The following is a 23565-nucleotide window of genomic DNA, read 5'->3' as shown; positions in this document are numbered from 1 at the left end:
TTTTGCAGACTTTCATCAAACACTTATCACAGTGTATTAATTCCTCTTTAATGAACTGTACTGGGTTGGTTTAGAGAAGACCTTGGTAAAGGCAACAGTTCCATATGCATTAATGATACAGCACTGTTTATAACAATTCAAACTTGGAATTAACAACCTTGAATCAGAAAACATAGAAAGGCTGGTTTTACTTTTTGATGTCTATTTGTTTTAAATTAACTGTTTGGTCCAACAGTGATACACTGTAATCTGCTGACTAAAAATAAGTAAAATCAAATCTTATTTCCATTATTTTGGTGCAAATGTAAACTTAAAAAAGCAAAAAACAGCCATCAAAAAAGCTGTACAAGACTTGTGCTGGTAACAGAGTGGTAACACAATTACGTTTTTCTTCCTCAGACACTTTAGTTTGAAAACAGTGACTTAGTCCTACATGAATCATTACCACTTAGAGGCCTAGGGCTGTGCCTGCATGAGTCACCAGACTACCCAACAGATTCACTCTGTATTACTGAAAATACCTGTCTTGAGCTTTTCCATTTTCTGCTGTTTTATACAGAGACACAAAGTTAACCCTGCTCCATCCATACCTGCCCAAGCTCTGATTACATACCTGAACTTTTCGTGGAGTCTGTATCTAGGCTGGCCACAGTACTAGACCTGGAAAGTCCCCCAAGACTGGAATCTACAGACTAAAAAAAAATCATCAGAAGAAGCAAGTTACTGAGAATGTGTTAACAATGCACTTCTAGATGTGCTGACTCAACTCTTTCTTTAAAAAAATCTTCCACTTTATGTTCTAGTTACTTGAGTGGAAAATGGGGAGGAAAAAACAGTACCACCTGTTTCTTTCCTGAAGTTATCTTTCTGCCTCAGTGCAGATTGCACTGATAAAAGTTCATCAGGAACCCTTGAGAAGGCCACAGATATTTTGAAAGAAGGAGGAAATGACAGAAAAAGAGAAAATGAACCTTAAGGTTATGTCCAGAGAAAATGGAAAAATAAACCTTAGAGTTATGTCCAAACTTTTCTGGTACTGCATTTTTACATTAAGAAATAGAAAATTACATGCTTGTCACCAATACTTGAAATAACACACGAGTGCAAGGGAAAAGAAACAACGCCTTGGAAAATCCAGAATATTCAATTGATCGTTCTAAAACCCATCAGACAAAACAAACAGATTGCTCAAAATTGAGAATACTTTTAGAGATTCTGAGAAAACAAAAAGTACTGAAGTATAAACTCATTCTTGGTACCTAGCACCAGGCACTGCCTTTAAAGACAAAATTTAAGAACCAATGTATTAATTTTTCCTTCAAACCTTACTATGTGCTGCCAGAAAATCTTGTGTTTGTGCAATTCGCTGTGGAAGTGACTGAGTATTCATCTCACAATACACGGTCTTTAGGATGGATAGGTATTTTGAACTCTCACAATCTGAGGAATGGAAGTAGAAAGTTCTCCTTGTGGAACATGGCATTTTATGGAAATCACATCCTACCATCAGTGCCAGTGACAAAGAGAAGAAACACCACATCCAGCTTACCTTGCTTTTAGTGCTGATTTCACTGCTTTGTGAGCTGCTGCTGCTGTGTCGCTTTTTTCCTTTTCTAAACATTTTTTCATAATTGGATCAAGGAAGATTTTCTAAGTAGAAAAAATAAAAATTGAAGCCTGTCATATCATCAAGGGAAGGTGGTCCACGCAAATGCCAGTGACTGTGTTCAAAGTGGAAATTTGCACAGGACTCTGTGAATGGAGGTAGGAATTTCACTCTGGTGCTCTTCACATGTCACTGGGGAAAGTTCCTCAAGCTCTCTGCCAAAACTTGCCTATCCTTCTGAATTGTCAAAAAAAGCTAATAACTAGTTTAGACTGTTGCAAAGGTCAGTTTCTAATGCATATATAGATTTAGAAACACGGCAGAATTTAAAAATTATATTCCCACCTAAATGCATTAGATGATTTTTATTTGTGACTACAATCTAAGTGCCCTATAAAGTACATATAACGCATTCCCTGCTCCAATGACTGTGTTTCCAGTAAAACAACAACAAATAAGCAAAATCTATCCCTCCCTGACTAAATACCCCCTGCAAACAAACAAAACACCCACAAAAACCCCCAACCTACATTTGAAGAACTACTGATTAGAATACTCATAGGAGCAGCCCTTATCACTTAACACAGTCCTGAAAATTAAAGCAAACCGTGTGGTACACTTACTGCACTAGAACTGAGTTCCTGGGAGTTCTGAGAGCATTCCAGAAGCAATTTTCCTGTGCCTGCCCTACTACCGCCTTGCTTCACCTAACCTGTGGCTGGCCAGCGTCAAGCAACAGGATGGGGCTCCCTGTTTCTCTGGAACTCTATTTCTCAGCTTCAGAGACGAATTATTTTCATTACAAAACCTCAGAAACTTTGAGCAGATGGAAGGACAATGGAGGATGACAACCTACGGAAGACAGCTTACAGTGCAGAAAATAATGGAAGAAGTACACGGCGGAGCTTAGATGTGCGATGCAGTGATGGCTCACAGACCCTAGCCCGCCGCTGTGTCCGTCACTGAGCAAACACTGGCTCCCTGGCGGACTAGAGCCGATCTCGGCAAGCAGCGGCGCCCAGGGCAGGGCGGGTCCCCGCACACCCCGAGCCCCGGCCGCCCCAGCTCCCGGCACGGCGGTGCCGGCGCCTCCTGCACAGCGCCCGCGGCCGCCCCGGGAGCGCTCCGCAGCGGCCTCCGCCGGCTCCGCAGCGGCCTCCGCCGGCTCCGCAGCCGCCGCTCCACAGCGAGCTGCGGGCATCGGACGGGCCCTCGGCAGCTCCCGGGCTCTCCGCGGAGCAGCTCTGCCCCTGCGATGCAGCGACCGGCCCGGAGGCCGTGCAGGGCAGCACCGCATCCCGCCTTCGCTTCTCTCGCCGTCCCTCCCTCCGTCCCCAGCCCATAACCCGCCATGAGAGAGAGCGATGTGGCCGCTGCTCACCGGGAGCGCCCGCTCCCGCTGCCGATCCCGTTCCCGCTGCCGTTCCTCCTGCCGTTCCCGCTGCCGATCCCGCTCCTCCTGCCGCCGCCGTTCCCGCTGCCGATGTCGTTCCGGGTCGCGGGGCGGGCGCAGGCGCGGCGGCGGGCGGAAGGCGGCGGCGGCGGCGATGGCGGCCAAGCGCAAGGCTGAGGCGCTGATCCCGGCCGAGGAGAGCGACCAGCTGCTCATCCGGCCCCTGTGAGCGCCGGGGAGCGGGGGGCGCGGGCCCGGGCAGCCGCCCCTGTCCCGGTGCAGGGGCCACTGCGGGCCCGGGGCGGTCGGGGCAGCGCCACAGGCCGCGCTTTTGGGACAGCGTGAAGATGCCACTCCAGGCTTATTCGGCCCGAGTCGCTACTTAGGTGTACTTTAATTATACGTGTCAATAGTCTGAGACTCGAGCGTTCACAAAAAAGGCCAAAATAATTTCCGCAAACAGTTTTTTTTTATTTCTGCTGTTACGTGGGGCTTCATTTCCTTTGAGATAAGTACAGCTGTTCAGGCCCTTCGGATAGCTGAGCTGAAAAGGGCCGTGCAGTTGTTATTTCTACACAGAAAAATAACCCCAGGAAAGGCACCCCGTGTAATTCCATCTGTGCGGTGTGGGTTGTTTCAGTCCTCACGACTTCGATATCCTTTTGCAGGGGTGCTGGTCAAGAAGTAGGAAGGTCATGCATCATTCTGGAGTTTAAAGGAAGAAAAATAATGGTAATTATTGTATGGATGTATTTGTATGCCCTCGCAGTGTGGTACTTGAGATCACCGATGTTGCAGGTTAAATTCAGCCTCTGCCCTGAAGTCTGACAGTGCTAGAAAAGGCACATTTTGGAGTGTTCTGGAGCAGTATAGCATGCATGATATTGGGCATCACAGGGGCTGTGCTGTAAAATAAAACCATATCCCTCTAGAGAATGTATGTGCTTCCAACCCAAACCATTCTGCTTGAAATCCAATGCTAAAAGTAATGTCTCATGAAAAAAACGCTTTTTTTATGTGATGCTAAAAGTCACCAGTAACTATATAACTATACCATAGTAACTATACATATAATAACTATACAAAGTTGGAAGAGGGTTTTTTATACATTCTGTTAGAAACTTTAACTTTCTTTCATTTTTCAGCTTGATTGTGGAATCCATCCTGGGCTGGAAGGAATGGATGCTCTGCCTTACATTGATTTGATAGATCCAGCTGAGATTGATCTCCTCCTTATTAGTCAGTAAGTGGCACCTAAAAGCACGAATAACTTGAGGTCATGGTCTGTGTTCACTTGTGGGTTATTAAGAGAGGCTGAAAATAGGTGTTATTTAGATGGTATGGAAAAATTCTAATTTCCAGATTTTTTTAAAAAAAGTTTGAAGGATCTACATTAAGAATTAAGGACTGAATATTGAGGATATTCATTTGCTTTTGACATTACATCTCTTCTCTGAGCTCACTCTGATTTCTGATTTTTATAGCCCACTGTGCATTAACATCATTGTGATAGCTCCTGGAGTGAGTTTTCTACACAAAGACTGCACAGTAGTATTGGCTGTGTTTTTTGCTCTGTTGGCTTTGAATTGAGAAAGTTCTTGGAGACTTACACAAGCTTTGAATGTGGTTTAAGTATTGCTTAGTGGCTGAGAAACAAGGAGAGCTGTTTCTGAATGATGTAATCAGTAATAAACAGCTCTCCATAAAACCCTGAGGTTTTGTTGCATGTGTTTGTTCTACCTGTACTTCAAAAGTAGTTTCTTAAGATAGGTCGAACTAGAAGTGTGAACAAAGAATTTAATTTTCAGAGGTTGTGTTTTGTTCTGTAGTGTGCAACATGCAAAATGTTTGTAGCTTTCTTGCATCTTTGACATTCAGTGTCCCTGGTTCCTGTTCTTTTTCTCCTTCTAAATTTACATGGAAATTACAAAAAGAAGATCATTCTAGTACTATACATGTAAAACCTTGGCAATTAATGGAGAATTTCCTGTATTAGTTTTAGCTTTTCTTGGTTGTGTTTCTAGCCACTAGTCTGCAGAACATAGACCAGCACAGTTAGCAACAAGGTTGAAAATTCTGTTTCTGGGTTTTCATCCAGTGAAGTAGTGAATTATGGATATTATGTATTAGTGTTGTCTAATATGAATGTATTAATTGGATTTGTGTGTCTGTTTTAAGCTTCCATTTAGATCACTGTGGAGCTTTGCCATGGTTTTTACAGAAAACAAGTTTTAAGGGAAGGACATTTATGACTCATGCCACAAAAGCTATTTACAGATGGCTTCTTTCAGACTATGTTAAAGTCAGGTAAGCTAACCTGTGGGATGTCTCTTCCTGAATTATTTCACCTAAATACTCAGTGGGAAACTTAGGGTAAAGCCATCAAAAGTAGCTGGATGAACCTGGATGTTGTCATAAGTAGCAACATCACATACAATATATAAGTAATGAATCATCCTACTACCTCATGGATAATTTGTAGTGAATTATAAGCTCCTAAAGATACAATTCACTCTTCAGGACAAGAACAGATTAAATATTAAAAATACAAAGAGTGCTCTGTTACTTACATGTTGGGGTGTTTTCTCTCTTATATTTTTGTTTTCTTGTGTTTCATGCCTTGGCACATTATTTCCATGTGACTGCAATGGTCCTGAGCATATCTCAACTCAGATGCTTTGAGCGTGTATCAGAAACCTGATGAACAGTCCTCTTGTAATATGTTTCTTCTGGGCTGGTAGGAAAAGCATGGATCCATGTGGTTTTTGAGGACTATTACAAGCTAAGCTGCAGATCTCTGTCCAGCGCTGGGAATCCTTTTGGGGCTTTTTGAGATATACAGAGCAGATTCTTAACTGAAAAGCCTATTCTGGCATGGCCTTTCAAAAGAAATCTACTTTAACTCTACTTAGGTGAGCTGCATTAGCGTAGCTGGACTTGATTTCTAACACAGGAGATGTGGTGTTCCTGCCTGGAAATCGCTGTCAGGGGGAACAGCCAGGCAGGGTTTTTGCAGCTGAGCTGATGTTGAGCCATTTCCCTTCTGTCCAGTAACATCTCAGCAGATGACATGCTGTACACAGAAACAGACCTTGAAGAGAGCATGGACAAGATTGAGACCATCAACTTCCATGAAGTGAAAGAGGTGGCAGGAATCAAGTTCTGGTGCTACCACGCAGGCCATGTTCTGGGAGCAGCCATGTTTATGATTGAAATAGCCGGTGTCAAGGTATTTTCTCTTTATTAGGAGTTGAAATCGAGCCTGAGTGCTAATCCAGTACTGTTGTTGTCTCTTATGCCCCACCACTGTGGCTGGAGCTGTCCAGTAGGCTTGGACTCAGGTCAAGGGGAGAGCCTTGGCTTGGGACATGCACTTTCTCAGTGATTAAAACTGCAGGTGACACAGATCAGTAAGATGTTTGGAGTGTGGGGGAGTCTGAGGCATGACTCAGACTTGGAACCACTAAACATGTAGTTTCCCTTGCTGGTTTGATCAGAGGCTGGTGGTAGCTGAGGCAGTTGTGTGGAAGCTGCATTTTAGTAAAATCTGTGAACAGATGGTTGTTTCTGTAATTCTCATTTACGTCTCTGCCTGTCTCAAGTGCTTAAATGGCATTTGTCAGTTTATGTGAGTTACATTTTTCTCATAACACTCCTATGCTAAAGGACATAAAGAAATAAGATTATTATTAATTTTAGGCACAGAGGGATTAAGTAAATCATATAATCACAGGCAGCACTGTGTCAAAACCAGATACTTGAAACACATGTCATGAATTTGAGTTCAGCAGGATAATCACTGTCCAAGGAAAGTTTCACACAGCCCTGAAGAGGAAAGAGAGAAGGTGGTTCTGAGGCTTGCTGCCCTTTGTTCACGATTTATGATTGGAAATTGTAAGAGTTTTAACTTCAAAAAATCCTAGAAATAGAACTGAGTTTACAATGATCACAATAAAATTTAGATCTTTTAGTGTTTCTTTTCTAGTTTTTTTTTTCTGATTGGGACATGACAAAGATTTTCCTTCTACTATGCATGACTCGAATAGATTGGGTTTTAGTATCATTATTTTCATTAATTCCCTGTGATAGTAGGTTACCTGGCAGACCAGGTGTCTGCTATCATTGACTGTATGTTATTTATTATTTACATTTTCATCAATGGAATTACCGTTAAAAAATGTCAATTTTGAAAACATCAATTTGGGTGCAGAGGACTGCATTCCACCCTGCAGTTAGGAATCCATTAAAAATAAATAACAATTAAAAATTACTTATTGGTGTAATGGGGAACATGATTATTCCACTTGGAAAATCAATTAGATTACAGGCTTTTTTTTAGTATCAGAAAATATTTAAAGAATTTTTAATAAAAAATTTTATTGGATTATTCATCATATTTGCATTCTGGTGTGTAAATACAGTTTGATCTTTGATTTACTTCCACTTGGGAGTTGCTGTATTTTATGTTATGTCTATTTTTACTTCTTTGTGGCTAGTGCAAGTATGCAGAAGGCTGATAATGTCACCTTGATATCTGAAATGAAAAATAAGAGCTTAATAATCGTTTACCTGCTTTTGTTGGAATTATGGTACTGCTTGAAAATCCTTTACTATTTAGGTTTAAATACTTGTATTGTAGCACTGTTGACCTAATATTGTAAGCGGGGCTCACATAAGAAGAGTCTTATTTAAAGTACAGCTGACCTTTTTATGAGAAATTCACTAAAACCATCTCTGCACAGCTTTTTAAAGGCTGCTGACTGGTAGGACCTGTAACCAGAGCACCTCCTTCTCTTTGTCTCCAACAGCTGTTATATACAGGTGATTTCTCAAGGCAGGAAGACAGACACCTGATGGCAGCTGAGATTCCCAATATTAAACCTGATATTCTTATAATTGTAAGTTTTGCAAAATTCTTTCTTTCCGTTAGTGATTAATTATGGATTGGGGTATGACTTTATTAAAGCCAAAATGGAATGACAAATACAGTAGAGATTTAGTGGTGGTGATTTGTGTTAAATATCCAAAATACCTGGGTGTTCAGAACTCTGACCTTGCTTCCCGTTGTATTGAAAAGTCTAATTATAATTCTATAATTCTTCTGATGCAGCTCCTTAAGGCTCTAGACAAACCTTTCTGAGATGGGAGATTTATTAGATTTCAACTTGTGTTATACCAACCCACATTTAACCAGACGTCTCTTTTGGTAGATCCTAACCTGCTTCCAGATATGTTAAGAATTTGTCCTTGGTGGAGGTGTCCTGAGTGCTATTCCATATTTTTGTTTTGTTTTCTGAGTGAAATTATTTTGTTCTGAATCCATGTTTGGAAAAGAGCAGCTCCAGAGAAACTTTATAATAACAGTTTTAGATGGGAATTTTCAAAGTTATTTACTGTGTCCCTTCTGGCTGTTCTGTGTAACTGATAATCTAATTTTAAGTCACATCAAAATCTTGCATTTGTGTAATTCCAGTATTTTAAGTCCGGGGTTAAACCATGGCACATGTACCACTGTGGGCCCTGTCAGTGTGATCATCAAGGCACTGGCAGCCTTTCCAGTTAGGAAAATAAGTGTGTTAAATTTGAAACTTCTTAAAAGAAGCATTGAGATTAACTGCTCTAACTTCTGTAGTGCTGACAGGATCTGTCTGTCTGAATTCCTTGGAGGGATTTGGGAGAGGGGAGGTTTTGGTGATCTGCCTTGGCGGGGTGGTTTTTGGAACTTGGGGGTGGTTTTGACTTTTCCCTCTCTTTGACCTCTCTCCCTCCTCTCCCCAACATGTTAACATCAGTGTGTTTATCTGCATTTTTGCTGGGTTCAGGGAAGATCAGGGATTCTCTGTGTCAGCCCTCTCAGTGCTCTGTCTCCATTTGCAGGAATCCACCTATGGCACTCACATCCACGAGAAGAGGGAGGAGCGGGAGGCGCGGTTCTGCAACACGGTGCACGACATCGTGAACAGAGGGGGCCGAGGCCTCATCCCCGTGTTTGCCCTGGGTCGAGCCCAGGAGCTGCTCCTAATCTTAGGTAGGAATGTGCCTTCCCAGCTCCTCCTGATGGAAAGGCACAGAAAGGGGTTTAGAATGTCTTCACATACCATAATTCCTTGAACAACTCTTCAAACGCTTCACAGCGTGTTATTTACCTGATGATTTAATATATATATTTAATATATAATGCATGTTTGTTGACATGCAGAAAGTCCAGTAAACCAACCAGCAGTTCTGCCATGTTAAGTAGGATGGGAGAGCTAGAAGGGAACAGATGATGGTGTGGTAATATGTGCTTGGCTTTTGAATCCTTTTGAATCAGGGTTTCAGCAATTAGGGACAGTTATTACAAATAGAAAAATAACCAGTTCCAACAGCAACTGTTTTACTTAAATCATACTGCTAAAAAAAGGGTATATTTTCCTCTGAAATTCTACTGTTTTTAGTAGAATTATTGACAAACCTGTATGCAAAACTCTTTATAGGAAAAGCTTAGAAGACCATAGAAGACACTTACAACACTTCTGAAGTCCTAATAATAATGAAAAATAAATTAGGCTTTTGAACAAAAAGGAGTGAAAAATCCCATGAACATAACAAGCAACTTCACATAAAACATACAGATAGTTATTGCCAGGTACTTCAGAAAAAACAGTTTTTAAGTAAATTATTCCCAGGCCTCTTCACTTCCTTTTAGCACATTGATTTGTACTATGTTACGTGATTTTTTCACTAGTCTTTCTGCTCATTCAAAGGCTGGCAAGATCAAAAGATAGCTATCTCAAGCTTAAAATGCATATATTTAGGGGTGTTGAATATGAAGTGTTGCCTAAACTACTTGAAATTTTTCTCACTTTTCATTTCAGTTTAGCTTAGTACTAGAAACCAGTTTATTTTCAAAATGTTTTACTAGTCTATTCGAATGTTACCAAGAAATTCAGATCCAGGCATGGGGTAGTATTTGATGTTGTAGAATTATTTGCTACTTCTCACTGATTGAGAGGGTTTTTTTAATTTATAGAGAAAATAAAAACTGAACATTTTCAGTCTTGTGGAAGCCATTAAGTTGTAATTTGTTTGCCTCTCTTTGCTGTGTGTAGATATTAAAGTGAGTTTCTAAAGATAAGCTTGAAAATATATCTCAGAAAGCTAGACATGCAATTGGATGCTTAATTAGGTAGAAAATGCAATTGCATCTCATATGCCTACACGGTTGAGCCTTCAGGCTTTTGTGTTTATTTTTCTTCTTTCTGTAACTGTATGACAAAAATAAAATACTGTGTTATGGTGTAGAAAATTATGATGATGAATTCGGTTTGTGGCTGGTTATCTTTTACTGGCTGTTTCCACCTTACACCTGGGCTTATTAAGGTAGCCATGGCAGTGAGCCTCTCTGAAATGTTGTGAGCAGCTTTGCCTGCAAATCAGAAATGTTAGGTAAAAGCACATTGTAATGTAAATTGTAAATGCACATTGTAAATGCACAAATGCAGCCAGAATAGTGTACCTCTATTTTTGGACTATTGTGCCTCAATTGTGCAACATAAGTATCTTTCAGACTAGCAGAACTGTATCCAAATGGGAAAGTGGATGAGTTACATTTGTACAGCTGCATTCAGATCCCTCCTTTGTGTTTAGGAAAGGTCATGGCTACTGTCATCAATGATAAAATAAATTGTGGTTAATGAAGGCCTTTTCCTTGTTTTTGTTCCAGTTGGGCTTGTAAAATATAACTCTTGGTGCTATACAGAAAGCCAGGTTTGATAATTGAGTGATTCCTTCTTACCTTGAACTCCATGGATTTCTTTTACAGAATGTTCATATAGCGAATTCTCACAAACAAATCTCTGTGCAGATGTCCCTGGCTCTTAGATGTGTGATTAGTATTTGACAGGAACAGTTTAGCTTTATTGTGTAATAAAGCTGCTGTTGTCATAAAAGTAGACTTTCTGCAGTGCAGCATCATGTATACTTTATATGTGGTAGCTGAAGGTGGTGATTGATTGAAATTTGACCTGCCAAAAGGATCTGAACTTCTCCTTTGTCATGTTTGTTTGCTTGTTGTTTGTTTGTACTGGCTGTATACAGTTCTGGCTGGTGACTGTTTTAGAAAAGCAGATGAAAGCAAAGAGGCTGTGATGGTGATTTTCTGTGCTAAAAACCCCACTGGTAATTCTGTTTTACAAGAATTACTAATGTTTCTGTGAAGCACACACTTTATAAATAATCCTGCAGATGGAATTTTGTGTTTTGTTGTTTGGTGGCTGAGGGTTTTTTGTTTTGTTCTTTTTTATTATTTTCTTTATTTTGGGTTTTTAGATGAATACTGGCAGAATCATCCTGAACTCCATGACATCCCCATATACTACGCCTCCTCTTTGGCCAAGAAATGTATGGCAGTTTATCAGACATACGTCAATGCCATGAACGACAAAATCCGCAAGCAAATTAACATCAACAATCCTTTTGTCTTCAAGCATATCAGTAACCTGAAGGTAAGCTTGAGTTTCTTACAGAAACATGACAGAAGAGTTCATATTTGCTGAATAGTCTGCATGTTTAATATCCTGGTATCACAGAATATTCTGAGTTGGAAGGGACCCACAAGGATCATGGAGTCCTACTCTGAAGTGAATGGCCCCTCCAGGGACTGAACCCACAACCTTGGTGTGTTTTTAGCACCATGCTCTAATCAGCTGAGCCAATCAACATCCTTAATATCCTAATAGATTGATTAGGTCCAGATTTGTATCTGGGTTATCTGCTGTCCCAGTGCTTAGAGGGTTGTTTGAGGGAAGCTTATCCCCCCAGCATTTTTTCAGCTATAGATCCCTGTGATTGCAGCTTACTCCTTGTGGACATCAGCTGGAGGAAATTTCCTGCAAAGGGCACTTTTTGTGAGGGTGGGATATAATCTGTGAACACAGGGCCCTTCTCATATGTTGATCAAGGGTGCAGCTGGGCTGTCCTTCATTTAAGTGAGTTCTGCTAACTCCTGTTCTCACTGTGTCTTTCTAGAGTATGGATCACTTTGATGACATTGGCCCCAGTGTGGTGATGGCTTCCCCAGGTATGATGCAGAGTGGCTTATCCAGGGAGCTGTTTGAGAGCTGGTGCACAGATAAGAGAAATGGAGTCATTATTGCAGGCTACTGCGTTGAAGGAACTCTTGCTAAGGTGAGTTGCTAATGCAGCACAACCTGTTAATAACAGGTAGCATTCATGCTAGGTTTTAGAAGTGGTCAATATGTGTCTTTTTTGATTTACAGAGTGTTGTATGTATGTTTGAGTAGGTAGTCCAAACTGATTGCTTTTGATTAATACTAACGAAAAGTACAGGAAATTTGCATATGGTCATTTCCAGTGATGTTATATAGAATAATCTTTTCTAGGGGCAGTTACCTTGTCATGAGAAAGAATGCTTTGTACTTTAGACCTCTCCACTGCTTCATTTTTCAGGAAGGTAGCCCTAATCCTAAATCTAGAGAAGCTGATATTAAATCTGACACTACTGAGATGTCAGAGACCAGACTGCCTCGTGCCACTGACTGTCTGTAAGGAATGAAATCCTTCCAAATTCCAGCAGCTAAGGGCGACCACAACATCTAATTTTGCCTTTAGAGATAGAAATCACATGCTTGTTACTGTTTTGATACAAGTTAGAGAGCTTTATCTGGAAGAAGGATGAGCCCTCAGATGTGCTGAGGATGCACAAAAGGAAATGGTGTGTGTTGTGCATGTTTTTCATGTGTGAGTCTGTGTTCTGGGAAATTTGAGAGATTTTTTTCACTGCTTCACCTTTAATGTGGCTGCCACTATTATTTCATTGATATTTGAAATGTAAAGCATTAGTTATACGGTGCCTATAGGAGCCTTTACTTTTTTAATTAAGGTGCTTTTTATTTTGTAGCACATCATGTCTGAACCTGAAGAGATCACAACTATGTCAGGGCAAAAACTCCCACTGAAGATGTCTGTGGATTACATTTCTTTCTCTGCTCACACAGATTATCAACAAACCAGTGAATTTATCCGGGCCCTGAAACCTCCACATGTGGTCAGTATCCATTCTGCCCATTTCCCCAGAGTGGGATTCATCTAACCAGCTCACAGCCTTGAGCCAAGGCAGGGACTGGTGTGGCAGTAGCCAGCATCTCTGTGCTTTGAATGATTGAAGGTGGAGATTTTAATCCTTTTTTGGCAAGTTATCTTAGCAAAGTAAAAACGAACTTGTTACTGAGTGTCTGCCAGTAGGATCCCTGGGATGACTTTCCAGACAATGGTGTAGACCATAATCTGTTTCAGCAGTGTTTTGAGCAAGTAACATGCACTGTGGGATAATTTTAAATTGGGGATGCTGGTATTGGAATAATTCACTGGAATTGGCCCTGAAAGAGATAAGAAAACATCTGTTGAAAGTATGTGCAGACAGCAAAAGACAAAGGCAGCACTTGGAGGGAAAAGCATGAGCAAATAATGGGAAGAAGAAGGTATGAAGGTCCAGAATGTGAAGATGGGGACTAGATTTGAAACTGGTGGTGAAACAGTGTGCAAGCACAGATAAGAAAGAAAAAAATCATCACAGAAGAGAATTAATTTGGCAACGAAATTTGTGAACTGTGAAGCATCCTCTCTGAACTGCATGTTTATTATGCTTATATCTACATGCAGACACAAAAATATAAAGCTAACTGACTTCTGTTGAACTTAAATTAATACTTCTCTTTCCTGATACAGCAATATATTTGTGTGTGGAAACTCAGATGGGATCTCTGTAATGCACTCTGCTTGGGAGCATGGATTTTTCAGTTAATACTCAGAACTGTGAGATCCCACCCTTTGAATAATGCAGAGAATTCCCAGACACAGAACTGTAACTGAGCTCATGTTTCCTACACTGTGACCTCATGGAATTGCATTTTTATAAAGATGAGATAGAATATGGCAGTTTTCGTGGATAATCTGCTTACTAAACATGTCTAGTTGGACAAATAATTTCTGCTAAAAAGAAAACTGTCTTTTTTATAGATTTTAGTTCATGGTGAGCAGAATGAAATGGCCAGATTGAAAGCAGCATTGATACGGGAGTATGAGGATAATGATGAAGTTCATATAGAAGTTCATAATCCAAGGAACACTGAAGCTGTCACATTAAACTTCAGAGGAGAAAAACTTGCCAAGGTATGAAATCAATGTTTTCTTTTATGTAGAACAGTATTTTCTTCTGGTGTAAAAAGTACATGGTATCTTCCTAGCCTCTATTTTTAATTGATTTCAAATTACATGTTTTCCAGGGTCTCAAAGTCTATGAACAGTTTGTGTTTAGTTGTATTTGGGGTTTGGTTCAGGAGTATTTATTTTGAGGTTGTTGTTTTGGTTCTTTGGTTTCTTTAGTTCTTCACTCTTACAAACTTTTCTTGTGTTATCTCTCAGAAAGTTTCTAGGTTAGTCTGACCTTCTTTTGTTTTCAGAGTTAAATTTTACACTCTGATTTTTTGAGAGAACCGTATTTCATCTCCATAATTACTTGAAGCTGTGAATGCTTCAGATTGCCTTGTTGCACTGTATGTGTTTTTTCTCTCCAGGTGATGGGATCTTTAGCAGATAAGAAACCAGAGCAAGGACAGAGGATTTCTGGAATCCTAGTTAAAAGAAATTTTAACTATCACATCCTTTCTCCATGTGACCTTTCCAGTAAGTACAGACAGTGATGTGATCAGTGGCTAATTGAAACTTACTGTGTCATTAAAACACTTGTAATTCTGAAGGTTTTTCCCGCAGTTTTGTGTTTCATAAGCAATCAGTGAACATGTTTGCCATAAGTTCTGAACTGTTGTAAAGAGACAAAAGGCGTTTAACTCGTTGTTCACTCAAATTTAAAATCTTTTCTTCCTCTAACAGAAAACAAGCAAAATTCCATGTCCCTTCTGGTTGCTTAAAACCTTTTCCTCTGCAAGAATATGCATAAAACATTCCAGTGAGAACCAAAAACCACATCAGTCCTACCATTTTCTAAAATGTCATTAGTTTTTAGTGTAAAAAGCTACAGAACACAGAAAATATTTGTGTAGTCCTCCTATGCTTTTTATTACTCAGGGAATGGATCTATTCTCAGAGGAGAAGAGGAATTAAATCTAAGGTCAGAAGAGCTTGGGGGAAAGCAGTTCTGCTGCCCTAGCTCATTGTTTGTCTCTAATAGGCAGGATAATAAAACAAGCTGGTTTCCTAGCCACAAATATGTTATTTATCTCACAATAGGTGCTCCACCTGCCTCTTTATAAATTGCCCTTTTCAGCCTTCTTGTGTGAAATGTATCAATTCCATTATTTATCTATAATGGCAACTCTGTTTACTAGGAAGTGAATTCGGAGGGCTGATCTTTACCGTGTGCCTTTCCCCGTGGTTTCAGATTACACGGACTTGGCGATGAGCACAGTGACACAGACCCAGGCCATTTCCTACACAGGCCCCTTCAACCTGCTTTCTTACCAGCTGCAGAAACTCACCGGTGCGTATGGTCATGATTTACCCTGGCCAGCTTCTCAAACAGCCTCCAGTCTTCAGAGGTCTTCTGAGTGCAGATTTCCTATTTTACAGCGTTCATCAGACTATGCAGCTTCTGCCAGATCCAGTCCATGAGTGTGACACAGCTTTGGGGGGATTCTACTGTGTTCATATTGCAAAGTGATGGGAATACAGTAATATAGAGCACAGGCTGATTTCTGTCTCTGTCAGCCCCCAGAGTGAGTGCCCTGGCCACTCTGATGGAAACTTTATTCACTGATCTTGAATCTCTAGCCCCAAATGGAATGGCTAATGCCATCCAATTAATCAGAGCAAGAGCTCTGCCCTCCTTTGTGACAGACAGCCTCTTCTGTGCCTCCCCAAGAGGCAGGAACTGGCTTTTCCTGGATGAGAAGCCATTTAAAGCTGACACTGGGATGATCCCCTGTGCCTCTCTCTGGCTTTCTCATGCATTAGGAGCAGCTCCTGTCCTAGGTACACACACCTGGCAGATTCCTTTCCCAGATTTAAAGCTCAGAATTTTTTTAATTCTCTAGTATCAGAATCTAATTCACGTCACTAGTGAAGAGAACACATATTCAGTTGAGGTTCAGGTCTCATAACCCAAGTGCTACCAGGCACACGAGTGCTTTTCATTTAAGCTCTATGCTTTTATGTGAGCAATGGGTTATCCTTGAAGGAGGTAAGAGCTGGTTACTTCTACAAATGGAGCAGAATTAATTAAATTTCTCATGTGTTTTCTTTTTTGTTGGTGTACACTCAGTGTACTCAGCTAGTCAAATACGAGAATTCAAACCGAGTAAAATGGCCAATATTAACGAATAAAAAACCTCAAACAATCCAGAACAAAGAAAATAATATTGTCAGGTAAGGGAAGAGAGTATGGGGTTCCATTTTGTGAGCTGCTCTGAGCAGTTGTAATAACAGACAACCCCTCTTATTCTTAAACTCATCTATTTTCTTACACCAATAAAGTTACTGTTGCTTCCAGTATAATTTCATTATTGCTAACCATTTGTTGTCACTTCTTAGGTGATGTAGAAGAAATAGAAATCCAACAAAAACCAGCCCTGAAGGTTTTCAAAAATATTACTGTGATCCAGGAGCCAGGCATGGTAGTCCTTGAGGTGGGCATTGGTGAGGGAGAAAGAAATATTTTGTTCTCCAATGATACCGTAGAGATGCCGTGCAGAATTCAATATTTTAAGGAATTTTCTGTTGTATGACAAGTAGAGCAAAGGCTAGAACAAAGTTCCCCTTGAGCTGTGGTCCTGTGTGGATGTGTGTTATTTGATTTATCCTGTGCCAGTTGGGGTTTTGTGCTGTATCTCATGAGTATAGTGGCAGACTTGGTGCCCTTTTTTCATTTGGCAGATAATAATTGGAAATAACATCAAGTGATGTTCATTCCTCCCCTAAAGAGTTGTAATAATTATTTTGTAAATGTGCTCAGAAACATTGATAAGCTTGACTTTTTCATGGGAAGTGACTGGAGTACACCCAGATAATGTAGTTAATAACTTGGTGTGAAATGTATGACAGTCATTTGAAGCTGGAATTTAGAGAAAAGCAAAAGGGAGAATGCAATTAATGTTATATTGTCTCTGTGCTGCTTTATTCACTCAGTCCAAATCATGAATTTATTTTTTTTGTCTTCTAGTGGGTGGCAAATCCTGCTAATGATATGTATGCAGACACTGTGACAACAGTGATACTGGAGGTTCAGTCAAATCCCAAAATACAGAAAGGTAAAAGTTTAGTGTATGTTTATTTAACTTAGGCATTTCTTCCTATTTTTTTTTTTACATCAAGCTTAGAGGGCAATAATGCCTTCCCACAGATTGCAATCCTCTTATTGTATTTCCTTGCCTTATGGAACTTACTAGGGAGTAAAATTTACTACTTAAAAACAGAATTACAGGTTGGTCTTCATTGTTTGTGATCTGTTCATTTGTTGAAACTTTCTCTTACGTGGCAGCCAATGGCTGACTGTGGAAAACATGGCCTTTATTTAAAATAAGTTTTGAATCTTAGACAAAAAAAAAATCTAAGTTTTGTATGGCCCAACCCAGGCCATTTTATGATTCTGTGATTCTTTAAGGATAAATAGGTGTTTATTTTCACTGGATTACCCTTCTTGTCTTTTTATTATACATTTAAACTATTTTGTATAATAGCAGTCAGTGTTCCTTAGGTGTTTAATCCCATACCTGACTCAACACATTTCTTAAAAAGCCTTTCACCTGAGTTTATAAATTCCCATAACAGTTCTTACTTTGTTTGGGGATAAAGATTTTATGATCACCTTGACCTGAACAAATTCAGAGTGTAATTTTCTGATCTTGGTTGTGATAATTTTCAGTATATATAAGCCCTTCTGGTCATGTCCTCATGTTCTGCTCTGTAAAATGAACCAAAAATAGAAATTTCATTTTTGAATGATACTTTGACCTCCTCTTTTTCTTTTTCTTTCTTTATACAGATGGAAAAAACCCTTTTGCTATTTTGCCAAATTTTTTTTTATTTCTTATTGTAATATGTGTAGTCTGATTCTTTGTAGTCAGAATTCAGAATAAATTCAGCCTGATTTTTCATAGTCCACATTCCCTCTGTATGATTTGTTAGTGACAGTATCTAGATTCTCTACTCTCTACCACCCTGAAATCAATTCTGTGTATTTTTATGTCCCTTTTAGCATTATCTCCCATGTTCTTTTGTGGTGCTGATTTTGTCAGCTAATCTCAGGTGTGGCTGATTTAAAAGTATCAAAAACCAGTTTTTCAAAAGACTTAAAGTTTTTTATCAATGAAAAAGGTAGCAATTTTCACAACCACCCCTTCCTACAGACTTATGACTCTTTAACAATTAAAAAGCTTAAATAATTATGTTCAAAAGAAAATCACTTGTTTTACACTACCTCTTAATTTTGAAACCAGGTCTAAAAAAATCTATTGTTTTTATTTCAAATTCTCTATGCTGAAATATATTCCAGGAATGTCTGTGCTTATTACTGCTGCTCACATTCAGTAAAAATTAAAATGTCCAGTTTTATTTTATCTTATTTTATTCTCTGCATGCTCCCAGCCTCCATGATGTGGTATTTTCGTGTAATAAGAGAAAATGGAAGGATTATAAACAACTGATGAAAGTAGATTATTTTCTCTGTTAAGTAAAGGCCATGTGAGATGTAATGAGTGTTAACAATAAACAGGAGAGGTAAAAAGTCAGAATGTGAATTGCAAAATTTTCTATTTTAAAATATCAGTACAGGAATATATAATGGAAATGTATGCATTTCCTTGATTCTCATAGTTTTTAAAATACATTTTTAAAGAAAATGTTTAAACATATATATTTTATTTAGTTTTTGGATTGTTTTTCAGGACAGTCAGTTTGTGCATAGCATTGATCAATTAGCCATTTTTCCCTCCCAGTAAATGACTGTGAAAGTAATTTCTTTTTCTTTCCAGCTGCAGTAAATAAGATTTCCAAAAAAATAGATATGGATGTATATAGGAAGAGAATGGAGATCATGCTTCAGTAAGTTGGTATATATTTTTCTAAAGGAAAATGGCACTGTTAATCATGTAAATAGAATAGTCTTAGTATAAGAGGGTTTAAAGATAGTTATGTAAAAATACTTTGTGCAAATTTACTTCAGTCTGATTTCTGTGAAGGCCAGGAATTAAGTAAAGAAAGAGGTACAGTAAAACATTCTCAGCCCCACTAAAATTTTGAATTCAGGGCCCAGCTGTATCTTCCAGAAGCAGATTTTTAAGTTGTCATGAAAAATTATGCTGCAAATGGTTAATAAAAACAACTTTGTATCACATCTCTTTTAAAACTTAATCTGATGTGTGTTCTGTTATGTAGAAATCTTGCCTTTTTTGAAAGCAAAGGAATCCTTCCCTTTATTTATGATGATATTATTTTGGTAAAATACCTACTGTTATTTGATACCCACTGTTGTAATAAAGATTAAAATTTTTAATTACATCAGAATGAGTTAAATCATTGTTGCTGAAAGGTGATACCCACCTGACAAAGTGACCCCAGGGTTAATAGAAAAACTGAAGTTTGCTCTTTGGCCACACCTCACACTCATGGTCTTTGCTTTAGGGATATGTTTGGAGAGGACTGTGTGAGCTCCAAAGATGACTCTGTCCTGTGCATCACAGTGGATGGGAAGACTGCCAACATTTCCCTGGATACTCGGGTATGTACAGCAAGGCACTGCTGTGTGTGCTGTGTCCTGCAGCTCCTGTGTGGCACACAGGGCTGCCTACACTGTCATGTACTCACTTGCCAAGGAAAGGTCTTGGTATCAAAACAGAGAGCGTTCTTCATTAAAAAAATGCTAGCAATGTTTATGCAACAAATGCAGTACATTTGGGAAAAAATCCAGTATTTTTCAGCAGCTCAGTTGTATGAAAAAATGAATAAAGAAAGATTGTAGAAGAGAAAGTGACTTAACCCAGATTTTTTTAATGCTTTTAAAGCATGGCTCTGGCCTGAATAATTGAACAGTTACAGGGTAGAAATGTTGTTAATAATTTTTTGTCATCTTGATCCTTTGGGAGCTAAATTGAAAGCCTGAAATACAAAAAGAAATACTTTATTAATTTACAAGCTTGGTCTAGAGTTGAATGCCATGCAGAAGGGTGTTTTAAGAAGCCATCACACGTAGTTACTTGAATAATGTTAAACTGTAAAGAATAGTTAAAGCCATGTCCTTCATTTTCTTAAGCGTTTTAACATGTTGACTTTCTGCCATTACTAATAACATATTAAACACAGTTGTGTATTGCCTCTCTTCATAGTAATAATATAACATAAATTCATTCTACAGAGTAGCTCTCACATGCTCTCCTTAAGGAGTCACAACAAATGTTTTACGTGTTCTACAAACCCAGAAATAAAGGTTGGCGCCTGCCAAGAAATTTTTACATATTCAAACAAGTGAATGCTAATTACTTTAAGAGAATAGTGAGTTACAGTGCTTAACACACAACTTGTGCCATCTCTTTTCAGTTCTTTAGTAAACATTGCTACATTTGAGTTTGTACATGGTACAGAAAAATACAGGACTGGTGAAAGAGCTCTTGAAATAAAGAAAAAAGTAACTAGACTGAAAAGAATGTATACTACTGTCATGGGTTGACATTAGACAAAGTGCCAATGCACCCATGAGGGTATATTTTACCCAATGAACTACTGTGAGATGTGGTCAAGAACAGAGCAGAGCAGGCCTAATACTTGAAACAGACAGACAATTTATTACACTACATAACAATGGACAATAGAAAGGGAAAGAAAAACCCAGCCACCCAAAAGCAGAAGAGAAAACCTCCCAAAACACTGCTTCTCCTCCCCCCAATTTCCATTCCATACATGCTCACTCAGTTGACTCCAGCACATTACCTTCATCTACTTGCTTAATCCCTCAACAACCCTGGGTTCCTAATCCAAATCATCATCCTTTAAAATTCAGACAATCCACATTCCATCCAGGACGAGAGGAGTCTCTCTCGCACCACAGACCCCCCCCCCACAGGAAACACAGGCCCACCATCCCGTGTTCCCACGTCACCCATGGCACTGCCTAGAAGAGTCTGCCAGGGTGACACCCTCCTTTCCATGTCCGGCACTCTCACTGCCGTCCATGGACCTGAACTGCAACAGGGCTCTTTTTAAGGATGTTTTGGCCAAGTACCAAAAACCAGCCATCTTCTCATTTTTGGGACTCAGGTCCCCCCCATTTACCCCTGGGGCCGGGGGCTCCAAGAAGCAGGCCAGAACGTCTCTGGGTTTGAGCCAAAAACATCCACCCAAACACAGTCTTATTTATAGTCAGGAGGGTCCAGGGTCCGTCTATGGCTATCATTATGCGGGAAAAGTCCGGCCCAATAGGCCACTCCTCTTCATTCCGGCAATCCAAGGGGCTTCTTTTCATCTCACATTACCCTCTCGGTCCCAGGCTGTCCTCTCTCTTCTAAAACCACCAACTATGAGAATTCAGTGTCCAGGGGTAACTCTCTTCTGCCTTAGAAAGAGTTAAAAGCTTTTATCTCCCACCACCAAGGTCAGGCACAGGCGATCGCAGGCACTGCAGTTCTCACAAGCAGCTCCAGCTCGGCACCTTCTCTCTGTGGGGGGAGGAGAGAGACGGGACCGGGGGGGGAAGGGGGGGGAAACGGGATGGGACAGGGAGGGGGACGGAAGGCACCTCCAAAGTTCTCCCTCCACCCCTCCATTCTAGATGGAAGCTGGACCAGCTCCACTCCAGCTCCCTCTGTTCCCCACCCCGAGGCCCACCTTGCTCAGCCAGGCCCACCTTGCTCCCCTCCCCCACCCGGCCTAGCCAGGCCTGGGCAGGCGAGAGGAGAAGACGCTCCCTCTCCGAAAGCAGAGCAGGGAAAGAGAGAGTCCTGCTGGGAAATCCGGCTTTTAATCCCTCGTGTCCTCAGAGGCGTGTCCAACCTCTTAGTGGCCAACAAAGGTGCCAATACTCAGACCTAAGGACTGATTGGTTTGACCACTACTTCCAAAAAAACTCACTTCCCTTCAAACCACGACAACTACTTAACCAAGAAGTGTGATTTCATTTTTGTAATACGTCATTATTGTTAAAAAATTTGTGCACTGGCAGAAACCACAATGGCAGTTCAGCTACAACAGGGTGTATCTTTGCAGTACTTACTGTACAGTCTGTGTTGGCAGGGGCAAGCTTGTGCTATTGTGAACCAGATTTTACAAGGCAGATCTTGTGTCCTTCTTCACATGCATATGTGTCTTATAAAACTTTATTGGCTTTAAAATAAAAAGCTGTTTAGTGTAGATCTGATTGGCAGGACATATGGAATCCTGTTTTCCATGTTGACTCAGTGCTCTCACAGTTAACACGATTTTAACAACATTGCTAGATAACATTAAATGCATGTTTGCTGTTTTAAGTGCCATTTTCTTCCCCCCAAACCTTTATGCTTGGAAAGAGTTACTTGATCAGAAGAGTTAGAAGTTAATACTGAATTAAAGGAAATAGAGTCTAGAAAGGCCACAGGACCAAGAACAGTGTTGGTACTCAAATGCTGCCCTTTGTTTCTGAGATAGAGCAGTCACGAATGTAGATCAAGTTTCATGTTTGGGGTGGGCATCTTTCTCTAGGAAAATTTTTTTTAGTAAAAAATTAATTTATTTGGATTATTTTTGTGTAGATGTCATCATGTGGGTGGGAACATCAGTGTGGTGCCTGTACATCTAGTGACTGCATGTGTTTTGCAGTGTTAACCTAATACAGTCTGAGGGAATTCACAGATAAAATGAAATCTCCAGGAACTGAATCTTGGATGATTTTGAATTAAATGTAATTCACAAATTTCATGCATTTTACATAGCAGTTTTGAGCATAAAACTCAAGATTAAGCTTCTTGTTCCTCAGCAGGACTTGCTTAAGTCTTCTCTGAACTCTTGTACATGCTAGCAGACCGCTGAAAAATATGCAGTGCTGCTCTTGATAATTTCCATGACTCCTTTTTCCTTTCCCCTTACGAGCATTCTTCGTGTGCTGAAAGGGAGCATGAAGTGCCAGTTGTTGTAACATCCCTCTCTTTCTGTTCCCAGACCGTTGACTGTGAGCCAGGAAGCGAAGATGACGAGTCCCTTCGTGAAATGGTGGAGCTGGCAGCACAGAGGCTTTATGATGCCCTCAGCCCTGTATACTGACCTCTGTAGATAACCTAGGATGCCTAAAAAATCTTCTAAATTTTCAATTTATTTGGGCTATTTTTTACGAGTAAATAATTTCTTCTTGTTGAGTAAGTCAAAGGTTTCAATTCCGTGTATGTGAAAGTGCTGAGTTATTTCACATAATGGATCAGCAACCTCATAACAACTGTATTTGTGCATATAGATGCAATTCAATCAGGCCAAGTGTGCATATGTTCTCTTATGTGCACATACAAGAAATAATTCTTAACCTGATACAGAATTACAAAGATTAAATGGAGTTTTGTATTTTTGAATATTAAAACCATTTGGAGGATAAATTGGA

The 23565-nt window shown here is 39.9% G+C and overlaps 2 protein-coding genes across 2 annotated transcripts in view; one reads left to right on the top strand and one right to left on the bottom strand.

Moving 5' to 3' along the window:
• The window catches only part of ITGB1BP1 (integrin subunit beta 1 binding protein 1), an 8579-nt gene extending 5480 nt beyond the window's left edge, over positions 1–3099 (bottom strand). Inside the window, exons 1-3 of the mRNA XM_063425139.1 lie at positions 2988–3099; positions 1550–1650; positions 614–692 (exon numbers count right to left, since the gene is read on the bottom strand). Of these exons, the coding sequence (XP_063281209.1) occupies positions 614–692; positions 1550–1621 (151 nt within the window). The 5' untranslated portion in view covers positions 1622–1650; positions 2988–3099. The remainder of the gene's footprint in view (positions 1–613; positions 693–1549; positions 1651–2987) is intronic.
• Positions 3075–23565, top strand: CPSF3 (cleavage and polyadenylation specific factor 3). The gene is given in 20 exon segments (XM_063425116.1): positions 3075–3105; positions 3108–3143; positions 3146–3224; positions 3668–3731; positions 4145–4242; positions 5178–5306; positions 6051–6228; positions 7808–7897; positions 8877–9027; positions 11310–11485; positions 12009–12167; positions 12901–13047; positions 14019–14171; positions 14576–14684; positions 15400–15498; positions 16548–16642; positions 17176–17263; positions 18986–19055; positions 19635–19731; positions 23136–23565. Coding segments are annotated over 20 exon segments (2136 nt in total). The 5' UTR covers positions 3075–3089; the 3' UTR covers positions 23238–23565.

Source organism: Prinia subflava, chromosome 2 (genome assembly GCF_021018805.1).
Source record: "Prinia subflava isolate CZ2003 ecotype Zambia chromosome 2, Cam_Psub_1.2, whole genome shotgun sequence".
NCBI classification, from domain to species: Eukaryota; Metazoa; Chordata; class Aves; order Passeriformes; family Cisticolidae; genus Prinia; species Prinia subflava.
Note: the sequence above shows the minus strand (reverse complement) of the source record. Positions and strands in the feature narration are given on the sequence as shown.